Genomic DNA, 13,777 nt, shown 5'->3' on the forward strand with positions numbered 1-13,777 from the left:
TTGAATATCAGCTTAAAAAATCAGATTTGTTTAGCATTAAAAATTTTTCTTAGACCCAAACTGCACTGAAAATATTACTTTTTACATGAAAATGGATCATCTTATTAATTGTAAGAGGAATTGAGAAAATTTGTATTCAAGATGAAAGTATACAAACATGTAAGTCCAAAACCTGTATTTTCTTTTGAAAATTTTTGCTCTAAGTGGATTGGTTAGTTGTAAAACAAACAAGAATGGAGAGGAACTGTATTTCTGGTCACCTGGTAGTATACTTCCACTAGGAGGCATGTTGATGTAGTGCTTCTCTGCTTTCCTCACCCTTCCCCATCTATCTTCCAACACACAAGCATTGACTGCATAGAGTAGATCTCACACTTTTCTGCTTTTTTCTGTGAGTGATGTACAGTAGGAATACACTGAACTATGTTAAAAGTACAGGGAAGAAAGAATGTATTTTAGTTTGCAAATGTCATCTTTTAAAGGAGGTAAATATGGAATCTCCCTGTCCTTGTGCTGATCTGGGACAAGTGTGACTGACACATGCAGAGATCTAATATTACTGTTTGGTTATCTTATGCCCTTTATTGTGACCATGCAGCTGAACGTAAGTAGAAGCTCTGCATCTCACTGCTTGCTGTAAATAAGCATTCCCAAGATTGAAGAGGAGCAGCAGAAGCCTGGACCCAGTAGAAGGCAGGGAGATTGTCTCACGCTTCCTAATATTTAGTTATCAACTGGCATTGAAGAGTGTGACACTGCTTGGAGCTCTGAAAAGTTATTCTTACCAGCTTTGCTGTTGACAGTGTGGCCTGTGGTCATTATACAAATGTTGAGGTTATTAGAAGGTACTACACAGGACCTTTAGTTTAGGCCCAAAATTGCTCAACATTTTTTTTCTTCTTTTTTCTAGGTTCATTTTAAGAATCTGGCATCCAGACCATATTCCCTCCATGCCCATGGACTTTTTTATGAAAAGTCTTCTGAGGGAAGCATTTATGATGATGAGTCTAGTGATTGGTTTAAAGAAGATGATAAAGTTCAGCCAAATAGCAGCTATATATATGTATGGTATGCAAACAGGCGATCAGGACCACTGCAGCCAGGAGCAGCTTGTCGTTCCTGGGTCTACTACTCCGATGTAAATCTGGTAAGGAAATCAAAATAGTAGTGATAGTATTGCTGCAATTTATCATATAATCATAGAGGTGTGGAGGGACCTCTTGATATTATCTAGTGCAATCTCCCCTTGCCTGCTCTGGTAGGATCAACTAGAGCAGGTTGCCTGGACTACACATCTAGTCAGATTTTGGATATCTCCAAATGATGTTATTGTACGGATGTGGAAATGTAAGGTGCTGAACACTTTTTAGATAGCTGTCCTGACTTTTGGGTGTGATGTTCCCACGTGAAATTTAATCCCTTATCTTCAGTTAAAAGAGGGAATAAACTGTTGATTAATTTAGAATAGGAAACACTAGTAGATTGAGGCAACTAAAGGCATAGAGCACTGGAAATTTCAGGACCCTTCTGCTACATTTTTAGAGCCTTATGAATTTCCACAGAATGTTTTTGACATCTTTTAGGAAATCTATTATTACATTTAATAAGGGTTTACTGCCTTGTAGGAGAAAGATACGCACTCGGGTTTGATTGGGCCAATACTTATCTGTGAAAAAGGAACCTTCAGTGCACCAGAGAACAACGGAACAAACACTCGAGACTTTTTCTTGCTTTTTATGGTCTTTGATGAAGAAAAAAGCTGGTACTTTGACAAACGCTCTAGAAAGCCTTGTACTGAGAAGACCCGAGAAATGCAACAATGCCACAAATTCTATGGTACTTATTTCCTTTTCTCAAGTATTTACCAGGGTAAAGGGAAAGGTGTTGAGGGAGTTATCTCAGCTCACTTTGCTTGTGAACAAACGTAAATCCTGCACGTTAGTTATGTGAACGTTTTTTTTGCTGTTGCTGTTCTCCATTGTACCCATAACAGTCATAGTTTTATAATAAAAGATTAGCACTGACTGGAAAACTGTTATTAAAATGCGGGAAGGATATTGACCTGAAAATTTAAAAAGGCTTTTTGATTTAAACAAACAAACAAAATAAAAGCCATACCAAAAAAACTCACGAAACCACTCTTTTCTGTAAGAAGAAGCTAATACTCTGGGAAAGTGAATCCTTTTGCAAGAAATATAAAAATACAATAAAAATTTGGCAAATGAACTAGTTCTACAGAAAGAATTTTAAGCAGTTCTAGGACTTCATGTACTTCTGTGTGGACACAGATTTTATTTATGTAGCGTGGAGTAAGTGGGTAAGTGTTGAGAGGTAATCTTTTGTTCTCTTTGAAATAATTGATGGTATGTAGATTGTAGTGTGCAGCACTTCAGATGGGAAAAAGTGATGTTTTTCCTGAGTATATTAAATATTTAAATAAATACTTCATTAAACATTTGACTTATTTTAATAATTACTTTCTCTCATTTTTGAAGATCTGTTTTGTGAAGTGTTAACCATTCCAGCAATGTTGTTTTTTTTTTTCAGCCATTAATGGGATTACCTACAATTTGCAAGGCCTGAGGATGTATGAAGGTGAACTCGTCCGATGGCATTTGCTTAATATGGGTGTGCCAAAAGACATTCATGTTGTTCATTTTCATGGACAGACATTCACAGAACAACTAGAGCTCATGAAGTTTCAGCATGGTACATACACACTCCTTCCAGGTAAGTATCAGAATAAATTCTAAGGGTCAATTAGTACAGTCATACCAATGTAAATGTGAACAGAAGTTGGCTTTGGGCACAAGGAGAAAGAATTCGAGAGCACTAACAGTCCGGGTGCCAACAATGGTCAGAAATTCATTATTTGCACCTCACTTAACATTTTGGGAGGTGAGAAATGAAGACATGAGAGATAAGCATAAAATTATGATCAAAACATTTGTGTTTGGGCAAATGTTTTTCTCTCAGATGAATAGAAATGTATATGGAAAATGAATATTAGTATGGTCCATAGTACTACCTTCTGTTTGCGTTTTCTTGCTGCTCACTAGGCATGTGACTATTGGTTTAAGGTTTCTGTCCTTTGTGTCTTTCTTTTCCTTTCTACAAAGTAGGTCATAGATTGGATTTGGCTTTGGCTTTGTAAAGTGCTCAACAGTAAAGAAAGTAAAGGAATTCCATAGGATAGTGTCTGCCACAAATTCCTCACGAAATTAAGAATGTACAATAACACAGCTGTCCTGTTCATACGTTCCCAGACGTCAGCACCACTGGAAGTCCCATCAGTGTTTGCTGGGAATTACTATTGGTATCTGGCTTGTGAGCATTTATTTTTACAATGTGAAGTGAGTATGATGCAGAAAAAAAACAGAACAAATGTCACCCCAAGGAGAATGCTTACATTCAGAAAGCAATTAAATAAGCTAAAAACACTCTTTAGGCCACAAGGTACTCCTTTGCCCATCACTGTCAACATTGTGGCGTGCATAACAACACTTAGAAAGCATTGGCAGCTATACATGCTTTAAAAAAAATAATAATACAGGAAACAAAATAATGGAATTGGCTTGGAATGATACAGTGTTATTTCAGTGAACATTAGATGATTTGTTCACGGTTTAATCCTTTTGAGGTAATATTTTTCACCATGACATCTCTGTATGTTTTTGTATAAATGAGAACCAGAATTGTCATGTCTGCACTAAGTAAAAACATAAGAAAAGCAATGAAGCATGTATTGTGTTTTCTTAAAAAATAATTTAAAAAGAAAGCACACAAACAGCCTTAAAGGTCTGATTCCTACTCAATCCTTAGTATTCTTGAGGTATGCAAAAATTGAAGAAAGGGCTCATACATGTCAGTGTCCTTCATCTAGTTTTCTTTTCTTTACATCCATCCAGTACGTTACTTGAACAAACTGGGGAAGCAGAAGTAAGGACTGCAATCAGTACCATAGAATCAACACCCCTACATTATGTAATAAACTTAGTGTTGTTCATTACATGGATCAGCACTATCTGCCATGTGCAGACGTCTGTTGTTGCATACCATCATCCACGGTTTTGTAACTTGCAGTAGCACTAAAGACTAGGTTTTGATGTGCTCTCTTAATTCTCTGTCTCCAGATTGAACATGCTTGTTAAGAAAAAAAAAGATTGGCATCTGTGGTGTTAGTTCTGCTTTCTCTGCTATGTTTAACATAAGAAATTTTTCTGAATCAAGCCATAGTATGATCCCTGGTTTAAAATGCAGCCTCACTAACGTCAACCTTATAACACTTCTGATATGTTTTTTTTTTTTCTTCCATCTCTTCAAGGCTCATTTCAGACAGTTGAAATGAAACCACAGAGACCTGGCTGGTGGCTTTTAGACACTGAAGTGGGGGAATATCAGCAAGCAGGAATGCAGGCATCCTTTTTGGTTCTGGAGAAAGGTACTGAATTATGGTATTTTTTTGGCTAGGGGAATCAAGCTATAAAGTCATCTCTGCCCTTTCAGGGTCACTGAAAATAAGTTTGGGAGATTGCTCTGCAGAAGATCAAAATGTGCTTTCAAGGGGGTGGAGTGATTACTGTAAATTTATTCTAAAAGAAAAAATGTTCAGCCTTTCGCATACTAGCTTTGAATTCATTGTTTTTCTCACAGTGACCATTAGATTAATCGATTGAAAGAAACTGCAGAGATTTATTTGTCCTCTGGGAAAAAAATGGTGAAGTTACAGTATTATTCAGAATTGCTCTGAGCAATGCTGTCTTAGAACATTCCATCAGGATATATATTGAAGTTAAATCTTCCTTTTAACAACAAACTTACTGTGCTCTCCCCAGAGTGCAAGATTCCAATGGGTATGGCAAGTGGAGTTATACTTGATTCGCAAATCAACGCTTCACATCATATAGGTGAGTTGATAGTTGAAAAGATCTGAACACGGTACTGAATATCACCAGCAAAGTGCTGCAATTCCATTTATTTTATTTTATTTTTACATCTAACAAGATCAGTTCCATAATGAACCATCTGTCAGTTTAAAAAGCTCCCTAGTTCTTCAGAGACTGATGTGAACTAGATAGCCCTCATCACTGAATTCAAACACTGTCATGGATCTTCTGTCAGCACCGTAAGCCCAAGAGTCAAGCAAACCTCTGTCAATGGCCTGCTGCATGACCTGGAACAAATATAACTTCATCTTTTTATCTTCTGGGTTCCCCATTTGAAAATCAACATGAAGTGTTCAAAAAACTTTTGGAATTTGCATGTGATAGGAGCTGTCAAAGTGCATTTGTACTGAAAGATTTGGGAAACTGGCATCCAGAAAAATGACAGTTTTTTGCTTTACCAAGTTAATTTTTTATATGAAAATGGTATCATTTTCTAGAGAAATTGTTAGGATTCTACATAGACAGTAGCAAGTGAAGGTGTACAAAGGTTGCACAACCAACCTTTTTTTCCTTTTTTTTTTTTTTTTTTTTTTCTCTCCCCAAGACAGATCTTAAAGGAACCAAAGTAGTCCATGTTTTAAGCATATCTCTTTAAATACTTTATTCATATTTTTTTTCTGTAGATTACTGGGAACCTAAGCTAGCCCGATTAAACAATTCTGGAACATATAATGCTTGGAGTACAGCAATGACAAATGATCTTCCTTGGATTCAGGTATATATTACAATATGTGCTTGGCCACCATTAAGTCTGGACATGTCCATACAATCCTGTGTTGTTATTTTCTTGCAACTTGTATTAGAAAATTAGGCTGCTTTTGTTATTATAGAGTAAACTGCTGTTGAAAACAGAAGATGAATCAACTTTGTTTAGAGATGCCATAAACTGCCTACCTCTCTTGGAGTTAACCCAATCTGTAGTGCCGTTGAAGCTCAACAGTCCCCCTTACATTTTAGACTGAAACAGTTTGTTAGGCAATTAAAGTCATTCTCTCCTCTACCTTTTTTATGTTTACCTAACAGTATATATTTATTTTTATGTACATTTGTTGGGTGATCATTAAAGTGTAATACTCTCAAGTAGTACTTAAGATAGTTTTGAAGAATATTTCTTTTTATTGGATGCTTCTGTGTTCAGCTTGATGTATCACAGGCAAATTAAGCTGATAAAATTATGGCTTCAAGCACTGTACTCTTCAGGTGCCTCACTTCCATGTTTTTCTTCTATCCAATCATTTTTGCACCAGATGGCTAAGGTAAACCCATATCTATGATTTCTTTAAAATCTTGTGAAAATGACAGGTTAAGGGAAGAGAGAGACTCAAACTAGTGTTGCAGCATAAGTTCAACAGGTAGCTGTTAACAAGCTGTTGGCTTACTAACATTTGACAGTCAGTGAAGGTGAAGTAGGGGAGCTGTAAAAAAAAAAATGTTGAGAAGAGAAATAATTTGATAATGGCTATAGTAATGAGAAGCTGAGATTATTGCAAGAGATCATGCAGAGGTGTGGATGGAGAGCTCAGAGAATCAGTTCCACTGCTGATAGGAGCATCTTGCTAATTTGTTCTTAAGTTCTAAGTGTTTGGATCCAGTATCAGAAGAAATGGAGTGGCTTTCCTTCTCTTCAGAATAAAATATCCCTTTTTTTGGCCTGGATATCCAAAACAAGAGGCAGCTTACGAAAATATGAGCCTTGAATTTCTCTATACTACTTTCGCCTATCTGCAAAATAGAGATAGCACTTTTGCCTAGCACAGACATGGATATTTTTGAAGCACCTTTGTAGTGCTCTGGTGAACACTGGTAAAATGACCTCTGAAGTAAATACACATATGAAATTAAAGATAATATTCATTTGGACTCTGGCAACTGCTTGTATTCCTCCTGGGGGTGTTACATTGTGGGTACCAAAATGCAGGGCTCAAAGCAACTGTGTAGATGCCAAAGAATACAACTTATATCATTGTGCAGTCCTGACTTTATAAACATTTTTTCTGTTCCCAGGTAGACTTTCAAAGACAAGTTCTATTAACTGGAATACAGACGCAAGGTGCCAGGCATTTTTTGAAGTCCTTCTATGTCCAGAAGTTCTTTATTGTTTACAGCAGAGACAAACGAAAGTGGAACACTTTCAGAGGAGACAGCTCTCCAGCAGAAAAGGTTTGTATGTACAATAGGGATTGTAACAACCTAGGTAATCTCATTGGATGATACAGTGAGTTGATAACTTTATTTTATGTTAGAGATAATGGAAGAATTGTTGGTCCTCAGAGACTTTGAGCTTGAAACTTCAAAGAGCATTTACTAATCAAATTCAGACCAGAAGGCAAATTGTAAGATAAACCTTCTAGACTGGGATTTAGATTGACCTGTGACCTTTTCTGTAGAGCCTGCTTCCTCACAACCATCTCTTCCTACTTTTATTTCCTAAGCCCACATGAACTTTTTGAAACAAGCAGGAAGATGAAATAAAAATTAGACCCTATTTCATTAGGAACCAAATGCTTCTTCCTTTTTTGTCCTTCCTCCTGTCACAACAATTGAATTTTAAACTATCTGAATTGCCTGCAGTGGGCATGTGTGACAAGTTTGGCCATACCCCACAAGAGGCTCCTTTTATACCCAAACACTCCAACCCTGCCAAATAGAGTTTTCTGTGATAGGACTCCCAAATCAAAGCACTTTCTCTTACCTCTCCTTTTGCCTCTTTTCCAACAGTTTTATATAGTGCATAGCAATGGGTTGCTTATTTGAACTGAAGCTTTTAGATGCTTCCAAATGTGCTAAGATGGGGCCATGAAATAATACATGTTGCCCTGCAACATAAGATGCTCCATCATGGTGGATAGAGCTAATGGCAGAAAAAGACTTCCATAACAGAGCAGGCTTGTGTTTGCATTAAATTAACTATATGTGGGTATTTTTTTTAAATAGATTTTTGAAGGTAATTCTGATGCCTATAGTATAAAAGAGAACGTCATTGATCCCCCTATTATTGCAAGATATATCAGAGTCTACCCAACACAGGCCTACAATGAACCAACTCTTCGCATGGAGCTCCTTGGCTGTGAAGTAGATGGTAAGAATGATATGTGTGCTTGTGCCTCCTTTTTAGTAATTTTTGAACTTTTATGTTAAATGAAGCTAAAATTGTGAGTGTTCTCCAATTCCAGCTTTGTCACTTAAACTATGGCTACTTGGTTGAACATGGCACTTCTCTTAACAGGTTGCTCTTTGCCACTTGGAATGGAAAGTGGAAAGATCAAGAATACTCAGATAACAGCCTCATCTGTTAAGACATCCTGGTTTAGCACCTGGGAGCCTTCCCTCGCCCGTCTCAATCAGAAAGGAAAGATAAATGCCTGGCGAGCCAAGGTAACAAGTGAAAAAGAGGAACAAGAGCAGGAGAGCTAATAAATTTGTACTCTGTGCTCTTGTGCTTTCTGCACACTGTGCCCAGTGCCAAACATGATAGGTTACTTCACAACTCTTTAACAGTCTTGTGAGAAGAAGCCAATTCAACTCTCACTAGAAAACTTGTTAAATTTTGGCAACAGCGATGAAATCATGTTTTGGAGAGATGGATGGTGCCCTCAGATCCATAGCCTGCAGCACTTCCCTGCGGAAATTTCTCTCTTAATTTCACTAAATGAACACAGGTTCATTTATTTGGTTTCATGGAGCTAAAGAAACCCTTCCTGGATTGGCATATAGTCAGTACAGCATAATGGATCTGAGGCTGCAGATTTTGTGGTTCATTCTGCCCCTGTTCTACTGAAAACCTTCAACGGGGCAGGTGAATTGCATCTGCAAAATAAAGCTGCATTTATTTATGAAGCACCTTCAGAGTTGCTGGAAGCAAGCATTTGCTAGAAGTGTTTGGTAACAGTATTATGTACAAAGTACTTTGAAATTTGCTGGAAGCTTCTGCTTTATATAAGCATTTGATATTAACATTATATATTGTATTTTAACATTGGAGATAAATCTATTATTGTGGTGGGTTGACTTTGGCTTTTTGCCTGGTTCCCACCAAGTCGCTCTCACTCCCCCACCTCAGCAGAATGGGGAGAAAAAAGCTATGAAAAAACTCATGGATTGTGATAAGGGTAGGGAGATTGTTCACCAGTTACTGTCACAACACAAAAACGACTTTGGGAAGCTTAATTTAATTTATTGCTAACTCATTACAGAGCAGGACAGTAAGAACAACTACAAGCTAAAAACACTTTTTCCCCCCCACTTCTTCCCAGGCTCAGCTTCACTTCTGACTCTCCTGCCTCCTACTTGCCAAGTGCCACTTGGTGACTGGGAGCTGTGGTCAGTGCACAGGCTTTCTCTTCGCTGCTTCTTCCTCTACTCCAGCATGGAGTTTACTTTACACAAGGTGCAGTCCTTTGGGAGTAAACTGCTGTAATGTAGGTTTGCCACAAGCTTTAGTTCCTGTCAGGCAACCTGCTCCAGTGTGGGCACCACTCCATGGGCTGCAGTTCTTGCCAGGAGCTTGCTCATGAGTAGGCTGTCCTTGGGCTACATTTTCTCTGGGGGGATGTCCACCTGTTGCAGTGTGATTATTTGCTCTGACATGGCACATGATGGATTGCAGGGGACAGGCTGCTTCACCATGGTCTTCTCCATGGGCTGCAGTGGAATTTCCTCCTCTCCCCTCCCCTAACCTGAGTATTTGCAAAGTTGTTTCTCACATTTTTCTTATCCTCCTCTTTCATAGCTGCTGCATGTTTTTTATCCATTCCTAAATGTGGTATCAAAGAAATAAGCAGCATTGCTCATTGGCTTAGCTTTTGCCAGCAGTGGATCCACCTGGAATCGGCTCTATCCAATATGAAACAGGCAGTTCCTGGTCTCATCTCACAGAAACCACCCCTGCTGTTCCCCCATTACCAAAACTTTGCGATATAAACATAATAGTTATTTTCCTATATGTATTGAAAATAATACAAAAGTCTTAAGATACACCACCTGCAATGAAGAAGTTAATTGTAGTGGCCACAAAGTGTGCTTATGACTTCTGTTTTCGCTTTACTATTCTTTTCCTCTTTGCAGTTTTGATACGATCTTAACTACAGTGGTTGCTCTGAAAATAATATGTCCTATTTAGATACAAAGAGCACAATAACACTATTTGACAGAAAAAATCGTCAGCTACAAAACAGTATTTTTCAGTGTAGTTACCACCATTAGCTGTGTATTTTCACCAGCAATGAACTGCATGCCACAGTGGTAAAAATCTGAACCAGCAGAGGTGATCCAATGTCACTTTCCAAATGGTTGAATTCAGTTACACGCCTTTGCTTCATCTTCACTTCCACATCAGGCACCATTCTGTCAGACTGTCCCTTTGCTGCCATCTGTCACACAGTACAACATGTAATAGAATATTGATGGGAAGGTTCAGCCTCTGCTGCCATACCACCAACATCTGCGTCTGACGTCCTGGGCCAACATAATAACATAGGAGGCATTACCTTCAGAGCAGGCCTTGTATCCTTCAACAGGAATTTTCATTTAAGAAAATAAAGAGATATACATGTTTTCTAACGGGTCACCCTTCTTATCAATTACAGTCAAACAACAACCAACAGTGGCTGCAAATTGATCTCCTCACAATTAAGAAGATAACTGCTGTTGCTACCCAGGGGGTCAAGTCTGTATCAGCTGAAAACTTTGTGAAAACCTATGTTATTCTCTACAGCAACCAAGGCTCGGAGTGGAAATCCTATACAGAGGGTTCAAACTCAGTGGCAAAGGTATCATCTTCAGCTCAGACAGCTTTGCCATTGCGTTGTTTCAGATTCTGAGCACAGTAAGGGCCCAAAGGCAGAGCACTCAGCCAAAAAGATACTCTCTGAGGACTTTAAAATGTTAGGGAGCTGGGGTTACTAAGATAATGTTGTAATATCAGTCTGATTTTTCACAGTACTTTACAGTAATAAAAGGGAAGAACACCAAATCCATAGAGAATGCAGTCAACTTCGTGATAAAAGGAACTGATACTATTTGTAAAGAAGGACATTTCATTTGAATGCACAAGGCCATTTAATCTTGCTGAACAAAGGATTTTCAAGGGCCTCTTTCCAGCTTTTTTTTTATGCCTTTAGTATGATTTAAATCAATGAGCATTTATGTGTAACGCAGCTGGAGAGCTCTGGATGCCCAAGAGCTGGTAAAATACTTTATATTATTACCCAGATCACTTTACATCAAGCTCACGGGGGTAGATGGAGGTAAAATACGGGAAGTTTGGTTTGTAATTCATTCAAATTAGAAAGGAACGTTTTGTGATGTGAATGGACATCACGACAGAGGTGGTTGAGATGCTGATGGCCTGAAATAGTGTCAACCCAGCATTTCTAGAGGAAACAGCATTTTGCATAAAATCAGCATCGAGCTGGTCTATCTGCTCTGGGCAGCTGATGCAGTGGCTTAGAACCATTTTAAAAAGAAAAAAAAAAAAAAAAACAGCTTATTTTAAAGTGCTGCCTTTTACCTAATAGTGTATTCTGTATTTGCAGGTTTTCTCTGGTAATGAAAACAGCAATGGGCACGTCAAGCATTTCTTCAACCCACCTATCCTGTCCAGGTTTATCCGCATTGTTCCAAAAACATGGTATAATGGTATTGCCCTTCGGGTGGAACTTTTTGGCTGTGATTTTGGTGGGGATCTGACTGCAAAAAGAACTGAGAAGTCTGGGACTTAACCTTTCTGCAATCATCACACAGAGAAACTTCTTAAAAAACAACAAAAAAAAAAACCCACAAAACCCAAACTCTTAAAGCGATTGTACTTAATAGTTTAGATGTGTGCTTCATCAAAGGACCTAATGTGTTGCTAACAAGAATCAAGAGAGGATTCTTTGGCAGGCATCCCATTCCTATAAATACACACTTCAGAAAGAAGCTTCTTTTCTGTGGAAATAAATAGCGGTCCCTTCTATTTTATATATTGCTTCTTCATCTTAGCGAGTAGACTGTCTTGCTTTGTACTTAATTTTATATCCTTAAATATAAATACAATTGCAATACTTCTGCAACAGAGGGGAATAATAGAAAGCTATTGGTGTACATTCTCCACGTGTAGGGCTGAGAGGGAAAACCAGTGCAGACATGGAGCTGCACTCCAGCAATGCATTGGTAAGAAGTTATTGTAGAGGATGAGCTCACCTCCACATCATCTACGCTCTGACAAAGGTAGAAAGCATCCCAGCATCAAGGCATATGTATCCTCTCTTCTTTGAGAATGGGATTCACATTTTTGATTTGGTTCTTACACAGCAAGCACACTGGAAATGCTATGGATTTTAGATAACATTTTATCTTCAGTGCCCCGGAATGGGGAGGGATAGCCAGCAATATCTATTGCCCAGAAATGAGAAGGAAAGTGTATGTGCATTTCTCACAGGATGGCTACATTTAGTGACAACACCTGTACAATCCATGAACTCATCGTTCCAGCAGAGGTTTAGCTAAGCTTTCAGTTGTGTCATTGGATTCCATCCTGCAAATTATTTGCAGAAACATGGTTGAGAAGTGTGGAATTTTTGAAGTTGTTTTTGAGCCTTATATGGCGTTATCCAGCTTACTTCAGCAGTTTTTCAATCCTTGTATCTTAGTGCACATTTCAAAATAAGGATGTAAAGCAGGAGTGTAAAGTAATTCTTTTTTCTTTTCAACTGTCAAAAACTGTTGTCATTTTCCACTAAAAATAAAGATAACACTGTAGCATGAAAAGCATCAACATTTTAATTTGTATATTTGCCTTTACAGTAGTACATCTTCGCCAATAATTAGTGAAATTTCCATTGCAGAAGTAAAATTTTCTGCTGAATAGGAAATTTCAGTGCTAATTAGAATTAACTTCAAATTGTGAAATAGTATAAATTCAGTTTATGTTATGCATTAATTCAGTATAATTCTTTCATCTTGAAAGATTGGTTACTTTATGTACTTTATATTTTATGACGGTGCTTAATTTATTTTTAATTTATTTTAATTTTTTTTGTTTGATACATCTACTAAGTTGCATCACAAACAGTATTCGCTTAGATGAAAAAAATTTGAACTTTGGAGACACTGTTTACCCTAGAATACAAATATTAAATGCTTGCAAAGTTTGGCAGAACAAGAGTTTTGTGCAAGAAGTACTAAACAGTCTCTGTTTGGAGTTGGTCTCTTCTCCCAGGTAACAGCAATAGGATGAGAGGTAATGGCCTTAAATTGCACATGGGGAGGTTCAGATTGGCTATGAGGAAACATTTCTTCTCAAAAAGAGTGGTGCTGCAGTGGCACAACTGCCCAGAGAGGTGGTGCAGTCGCTGTCTGTGGAAGTGCTCAAGAACTGTGTAGATGTGTCACTGAGGGACATGGTTAGTGAACATGGGCTGACAGTTGGTCTAAGTGATCTTAGTGGTCTTTTCCAGCCTTAACAATTATGATTTCAGAAGGCTTTAAGAAATGTTCTTAAAGGCTCTAAGTAAGTATTTATTTTATGTAAACTTAGACAAGTGCAGGAGCAGGACTACATACATCTGTGTCGATTTTCTAAGTTGGAGGCTCTGCGTATGCTTGTTAATAGATGGGACTTTGGTCAGTTTGAGCCAGCTGTCCTGATTGTCCTCTCCTAACCTCTTGTGCACCCCCAGCCTACAAGCTGGAGGGACAGAGTGGAAAAAATAGAAGACCTTGACACTGTGCAAATGCTGTTCTGCAATAGCTAAACCATTGTCAACATTGTTTTAGCCATAAATCCATAACTCAGCACCATTCCTGAAGAAAATCCATCCTTTGCCAGACTCAGTACTATCTCCACTCCT

General features: G+C 38.1%; 1 protein-coding gene across 1 annotated transcript in view; it reads left to right on the plus strand.

Moving 5' to 3' along the window:
- F5 (coagulation factor V) overlaps positions 1-12,695 on the plus strand; it is a 35,342-nt gene extending 22,647 nt beyond the window's left edge. Inside the window, exons 15-25 of the mRNA XM_010719624.3 lie at positions 911-1,147; positions 1,626-1,836; positions 2,548-2,730; positions 4,325-4,441; positions 4,836-4,907; positions 5,570-5,661; positions 6,951-7,106; positions 7,881-8,025; positions 8,173-8,321; positions 10,532-10,714; positions 11,480-12,695. Of these exons, the coding sequence (XP_010717926.3) occupies positions 911-1,147; positions 1,626-1,836; positions 2,548-2,730; positions 4,325-4,441; positions 4,836-4,907; positions 5,570-5,661; positions 6,951-7,106; positions 7,881-8,025; positions 8,173-8,321; positions 10,532-10,714; positions 11,480-11,665 (1,731 nt within the window). The 3' untranslated portion in view covers positions 11,666-12,695. The remainder of the gene's footprint in view (positions 1-910; positions 1,148-1,625; positions 1,837-2,547; positions 2,731-4,324; positions 4,442-4,835; positions 4,908-5,569; positions 5,662-6,950; positions 7,107-7,880; positions 8,026-8,172; positions 8,322-10,531; positions 10,715-11,479) is intronic.
- The last annotated feature ends 1,082 nt before the right edge of the window (positions 12,696-13,777 follow it).

Source organism: Meleagris gallopavo, chromosome 1 (genome assembly GCF_905368555.1).
Source record: "Meleagris gallopavo chromosome 1, MGAL_WU_HG_1.1, whole genome shotgun sequence".
NCBI lineage: Eukaryota > Metazoa > Chordata > Aves > Galliformes > Phasianidae > Meleagris > Meleagris gallopavo.